Consider the following 6,604-nt stretch of genomic DNA (forward strand, 5'->3'; position numbering starts at 1 on the left):
TTTTTTTTCCAGCAGAGAAGAGGGGAGCTGGGCAGCCTCATTGTTCTCTTTGTTAGCCCGAGCCATGCTGCGATTAGCGTGGTGACATCATGCTCTACGCTTCCCATTGGCCTGCATTGCTTCCCCACCAACCACGCTCCCGGTCGGCACCGGGACACCCAACTTTTTGGCACCCCTTAATTTCACATCACTGACCCTCTTTAGATATGGCACCGCCGAGCCCAGGATGGCGAGAGCTCGATAAGAACAGCTGCACATCACATTGTGCCCCATGCCGGGACAGCATCTTGCTGTGTTCAGCATGGAGACGTGGTTCCGTGCTTCCATGGGAGTCTGTGGACCCCCTCGGTGTGTTGGGGCTCACGTGGAGGATGCTCGTGCTGTATCAAGAAGGGTCACAATGCCTGCTTGCCCTTCTGCATCGTCCCAAGTTCACCGATGGGGTCCCAGGGTCACCAATGGGGTCCTGGGCTCGCCGATGTGGTCCCAGGGTCACTGATGGGATCCCAGGCTCGCCAATGCGGTGCTGGGCTCACTGATAGGGTCCCAGAGTTGCTGGTGGGGTCCCAGGTTCACCACTGGGGGTCTTGGGCTCGCTGATGGGGTCCCAGGGCCACCAATGGGGTCCCAGGGTCACTGATGGGGTCCTGGACTTGCCAATGGGGTCCCGGGCTCACCGATGGTGTCCTGGGCTCATTAATGGGGCACTGAGCTCACCGATGGGGTCCTAGGCTCAATGATGGGGTCCCAGGCTCACCAACGGGGTCCTGGGCTCAACCAATGGGGTCCCAGGGTCACCAATGGGGACCTGGGCTCACCGATGGCTGCAGCCTCCCCTGCTGCACTCTCTCTGAGATGTGCTCCATGTGCACCATCTCTGCACCCACTCTTGGCCCCCCCACCACTGTTGGCTCTGTGCTGTGTCCCCCCCCCCACCTCATGCTGGGGTGGTGGGGTGGTTTGGGTTCAGCGCTCGGCACTGCGGGTTCTGCCCAGCACGGCAGTGCTGTGTGTGCTGGGGACGGTTTGGTGCTGTGAGATGGGACCGAGGGGTTTGTTTGGCTCTTTGTAACTGGCAGAAATAGGGCGGTAGCGTCCAGGTGATGGGAGCTGTGCTGGGGATGGAGAGATTTGGGCACGAGGTGGGCATGGAGAAAGGATCCCTGCGCCACGAGGAGTGCGAACAGGGTGTCTCCGTGCTCTCTTCCAGTTTAAATGTGGGATGTGCAAGGCCAGCGTGGCTTTGGGGCCTCAAAACCCAGCACAGCCCTTCCTCCATCAGCCTCCTCTTCCTCCCTGTGCCCCGCTGCTACAGGGATTGAGGTCCCTCACATCCCCAGCTTGGTGTTGACCACGTGTGCTGCGGGGATGCTGGGCTGGGGCGGCGCTTTGGGGCGGTGGCTTTGGGGTGATACCAGGCTGAGGGCTGCGTGTCCCCATCCCGTGCAGATCTGTCAGCGTTCCTGCAGGCTGTGCGCGCTGCTGGGCGGCACTTTGGGTGCTGTGGGACCCGTGTTCCTGTCCTTGCAGTCTGCATTGCCCTGAGTTTGAGTGCAGAGCTGCAGGTCCTGCAGTGATCTGGCAGCACCGTCCGACCTGCGCCGCGCCGTCCCACATGGGCTGATGCATGGCAGAGGGTGTTGGCTGCAGTTTCTCCTGTTTCTCTCTTTATCTCTCTCCTCCAGAGCTAAGTTAAGCAGCTCAGGAAGTAAACCTTTGTTGCACGGAGTGCATCGGTGCCATCTCAGTACTTGTGTGACATGAGCCAAAGTCCCAGGCTCTTCTCCATGCCCACCCCATAACGCGGCCGGGCAGGATTACGTGGCTGTGCCTCCTCGTGCAAGCCTGGTCATGACTCCGTCCGTGGGAGGGATTGTCTGCTCCAAATGCTGTGGGCACCGATCGTTTGGCTCTTTGCAACCAGCAGAAATAGGGCAGCGGTGTCCAGGTGATGGGAGCTGTGCTGGGGATGGAGAGATTTGGGGACGGGGTGGGCATTGGGGTCCCTGTATCAGGATGAGGGCAGATGGAGCATCCTGAGCGCTGAGTTGTGCCACGTCCCTGAGGGTGACCCTGCTCTGAGCACAGCTCCCAGGGCCATGTGCAGGCAGTGCGTGGAGGGGCCGTGGCACAGCCAGCTCGGGGACAGTGCCACGACGTCCTGCTCCACATCATCAACACGTGGGGCTGCGTGCAGGGCAGCAGAGGGCAAAAAGAGCGCAGAGTTGGATTTGGGAGGATTTGGAGGGGAGCATCCAAGTGGTGATCGCCGGGTCGTCGTTTGGTGGCGATGCTGTCTGTGCTGGAGACCCCCAGGGTGAGGACAGAGGAGCCCCCTGAGCGGTGTGGATGCGTCAGGAGGGGTCTTTGTGGGCTGCAGCTCCCCCCGTTTTGTTAGAGTTTTTTTGGATCTGTGGCAACGCTTTTAAAGCCACCTTATTTATAGCCTCGTAGAGAAGTCTGGCACCTTGTTTTCCTCATCCCTCATCATGACTGCTGCACGTTGGGCCACCCCAGCAAACCAAATCACAGCGGGATGCAGGCGATGCTGGGGGACCCACTCCATCCCGGGTCCCCATCGCTGGGGTTGTGCCGTGTGGACTCGAGAAGGATGTGGCCATCTGGGCTGGAGGCGTGTTGGGACTGATTGAAAATAGCTCCTGCTGGTACAGAGCATTCCCCCCGCTGCGGGCTGTCGGTGAAGCCATGTGTTGTGCAGTTCGGGTGCACCTCAGGTGGGATGTGGAAGCTTTGGGCGCTTCCCAGAGCTGCCTGGGGATGGGACACGGTGGTGTTGGGCTCTGTGATGCTGATGGGACCCTTCCAGTGTGGGGTATTTATTGATGCTGTGGGGTTGTATGGGTTTACTGTGGGGCCAGCAGACCCTGTGGCTCGCTGTGCGTGGTGTATTTAATTGTGTCACCAAATTGCAGTCCAACGGGGTGCCGGGATGTTTAGGGATCAGCCATCCCGCAGCCAGCGGGCACCAGCACCATTTCTCTGCTTCGGGTGGAGTTTGGGACTGCAGACGGATGCGTCTGCTGTGTCCCCAAAGGTGATGGCACCGAAGCTCTCAGCCCCAAACGTGCTGTGAACCCATCAAGGTCCCCCATCCCTCAGATCCTCGATCCCCAAATCACACCTGGTGCTTTTAGCAGCTGAGCACTGCAGGTTTTTCCTCCCCTTTTGCTTCCTGGCCTCTCCCCCAGCCATTGAGATGCACGTGGCCGTGTGTGCACAAACCCCACATGTGGGGTTGCTGCTACCTTCCCCCGATTTGCAATGCACAGAGCAGGGCAGCCCTACAGCAGATGCTGGGAGGGCAGCGTGAGGCTGCAGCAGTGCTGGCACTTAAAAATAATAAATGGGTCTTTGGTGGCTGCTGGTTCTGCCCAGCCCCAGCGACTGGGCCGCTGCTTTCCCCGCCCCTGCGCTGCCCCCAGCCATAAATACACCTTCCAGTTGCTGTCCTAAATTAGGAAAAGCGCCGACAAACCCTTCTCCACCCACATTCTTCCTTGGCGAGCTCTGCAGCCGCACACGGCTTCACCAGGAGCAGTGCTGGGACCCGGGCTGCTCTGGGGTTGCAGGAAGGGCTGAAACCGGGTGGGAATGGATCCGTAGGGCTGCATCCCCAGCAGCTCTCTCTGTCCTGCAGCTGCACGCGGGGTTTTGGAGCTGTTTGTGGCTCTGCTGCCTCTGTCCCCCATTAGGTTCCCTGGGGATGTCCCTGCGTGGGATGGGGCTGCTGGGGGTCGTGCTGTAGCCCCCCAGGGCTCCCTTTTCTCTGCTGCTGGGAATTAGGAGGAGGAGGAGGAGGAGCTCTCCTTACGCTCGCAGCTGCTGTTCTGTGTGCACCGCAGAGCTCTCCCGGTGCCGTGCAGCTGTTTGGTGCTATGAATGGGGATCTGCAGCAGCAGCACAGGGATGGGCTTCAGGCTCTGCCCCTGCTCCCTCCGTCCTGTGGGATCCCAACTATGCTTTGGGTGTGCTGTGCAATGGAGTGTGCACTGGAGAGTGGGCAGAGGGTGTGATCACTGGGGCTGGGCAAGGCAGCAAACCCCATCTCAGCTGGCACTCTCCTGCCTTGGTGTCCCCCCCATTTGGAGTTTGGGATGGGTGAGGATGGGTTGCCGGTGCCACCCAGTTCACCCATCCTTCTGTGTCCATTCCTGCTGTGCTTGGGCCGTTTCCTGGCTGAGCAGCTGGTGTGAGTTGTGAAGCAAGAGCCTTCTCCAAGGGTGTCTGGGCTGCAGCTGCAGAACCAGGGCACCTGTTGGGTCCTATTGGGTCCTGTTGGGACCTGCTGGATACTTGTAGCACCTGCCGAGTCCTGCTAGTTGTGGGTCCTGCTGGCTCTGCATCTCTCCCTCCTGGGCACTGTGTTCCCACGAGGTCTTGGCTTTGACACATCATCTTTTTCCCCTTTTCCTTCACTCTCCAGGTTGCAAAATCAAAGCCCTGCGCGCCAAGACAAACACATACATCAAGACGCCGGTGAGGGGCGAGGAACCCATCTTCATCGTCACCGGGAGGAAGGAGGATGTGGAAATGGCCAAGAGGGAGATCCTCTCAGCTGCTGAGCACTTCTCCATGATCCGAGCGACACGCAACAAAGTGAACGGGCTGACGGGTGCCCTGCAGGGTCCCCCCAACCTACCGGGCCAGACCACCATCCAGGTGAGAGTCCCATACCGCGTGGTGGGGCTGGTGGTGGGCCCCAAGGGAGCCACCATCAAGCGCATCCAGCAGCAGACGCACACCTACATCGTGACACCCAGCCGTGACAAGGAGCCCGTCTTTGAGGTGACGGGAATGCCCGAGAACGTGGACCGGGCCCGCGAGGAGATCGAGGCCCACATCACCATGCGGACAGGCTCCTTCGTCGACGTCAACGCCGAAAACGACTTCCACACCAACGGCACCGACGTCTGCTTGGACCTGCAGGGTGGTTCTGCCGGTCTGTGGGCCAAAGCTCCACACCCGGCCCGCCGGCCCGCGGCCGCGCTGCGCAACGACAGCCTCAGCTCCCTGGGCAGCGCCTCCACCGAGTCCTTCTACAGCGGGCGGGTGGCAGATAACAGCCCCACCAGCCCCTACAGCACCGGCGGTGGATTCACCTTCAGCGATGCGCCGGCCCCGCTGGGCTCGGAGGAATGCGACTTCGGTTTCGACTTCTTGGCCTTGGACCTGACGACGCCGAGTGCCGCCGCCGCCATCTGGTCGCCCTTTGAGCGTGCTGCCAACCCCCTGCAAGCCTTCGGCGGCTCGCAGAGACGCAACAGCGGCACGGCCACACCACGCCATTCACCCACTTTGCCCGAGAGCACCGGAGGGGCCTTGGAGCACCCCTTGGCGCGCCGGATCCAGAGCAACCCCGTCAGCACCTTGTCCTGGCTGCCCACCCAGGGCTCGCTCTCCTCCTTCTCCACCAGCACGGGTTACTCCTCCTCCTCATCGCTGCCCGGCAGCGTCTCGGCCGCCTCGGGCTCACCCACCGACTCCAGCAGCTCCGACGGGCATCGCAAGAGCTCTCGTGAGTGCATGGTGTGCTTTGAGAGCGAGGTGATCGCCGCCCTGGTGCCCTGCGGCCACAACCTCTTCTGCATGGAGTGTGCCATGCGCATCTGTGGCAAGGCCGAGCCCGAGTGCCCCGCGTGCCACACACCGGCCACCCAAGCCATCCACATCTTCTCCTAGCCGGGGCCAGCTTGACGCGGCGAGCAGCCCCACTCCCCTCCCCTCCAACACAACTTTTTAAGGACTTGAAGCGGTTGAGGTCAACGCAGTCGTTGGGGTCAACACAGCCGTTGAGGTCAACGCAACCATTGGCATCAAGGCAACCGTTGGGGTCAACGCAGCCATTGGGGTCAACGCAACCGTTGAGATCAACGCAGCCATTGGAGTCAACGCGACCGTTGGCATCAACGCAACTGTCGGCGTCAACCCTTTTTATTTAAAGGATTGGACTGGGGGTGCAGGGGTGGGGATGGAGATGCTATTTTTCTCCCGCTGGATGGAAGCCGGAGGGCAGGATCGCGGGGAGGGGAGGGGGCAGAGCAAAGGGGTTGGGAGGGCTGGGGAGGAAGGGGCAGACGAAGACGACGAGGAAGAGACGCAGAACCGCAGAGAGGAGCAGAACCCAATGTTTACAGAATAGCTTTAACTCTTAGCCCGGCTGTGGCGGCTGGGGAGAGGAAGCCCAGCTGTTCTTCAACAGTCCTTTCCAAATAACAGTATTCAGTTTGCAAAGTTAAATAAACAGAAAGAAAAGGTCCGGTTGCACTTTTTATTTTAGGACACGCAAGGGTTGTCTTTTATTTTTTTAAAAGCATTCTATTATTATTATAATTTTTTCGTTGTCGTTCTTTTTGTATGTAGTTATTTTTTTGGATGATTCTTGACGGTTCTATAAATATATATATATTTTTTTTGTAACACAGGTCTTATCTTCTATTTTGCCAATGTGAAAACTGCCCAAAAAGCATTACGAGGGGTTGGAGGGGTGAACACGGCACGTCGCAAAAAGAAAAGCAGACAGATTTCTATATCTCCTTTTTGTTTCGTGGTTGGTTTTTGTTGTTTTTTTTTTTCTTTTGTTGTT

General features: G+C 59.1%; 1 protein-coding gene across 1 annotated transcript; it reads left to right on the forward strand.

Moving 5' to 3' along the window:
• The first annotated feature begins 2,290 nt into the window (after nt 1-2,290).
• Nucleotides 2,291-6,275, forward strand: MEX3D (mex-3 RNA binding family member D). Its single transcript, XM_010724984.2, has 2 exons — nt 2,291-2,317; nt 4,321-6,275. Exons 1-2 carry the CDS (start codon nt 2,291-2,293, stop codon nt 5,698-5,700), a joined length of 1,407 nt encoding a protein of 468 aa, XP_010723286.1. The 3' UTR covers nt 5,701-6,275.
• The last annotated feature ends 329 nt before the right edge of the window (nt 6,276-6,604 follow it).

This window comes from Meleagris gallopavo, chromosome 30 (genome assembly GCF_000146605.3).
Source record: "Meleagris gallopavo isolate NT-WF06-2002-E0010 breed Aviagen turkey brand Nicholas breeding stock chromosome 30, Turkey_5.1, whole genome shotgun sequence".
Taxonomy (NCBI): Eukaryota; Metazoa; Chordata; class Aves; order Galliformes; family Phasianidae; genus Meleagris; species Meleagris gallopavo.

Excerpts from the sequence above, each read along its gene's own strand:
- MEX3D (XM_010724984.2), top strand. The coding sequence starts at position 2,291 with ATGCTGTCTGTGCTGGAGACCCCCAGG. Across the intron at positions 2,318-4,320 it reads CTGTGCTGGAGACCCCCAGG|CACCTGCCGAGTCCTGCTAG; the intron begins GTGAGGACAGAG and ends GGATACTTGTAG.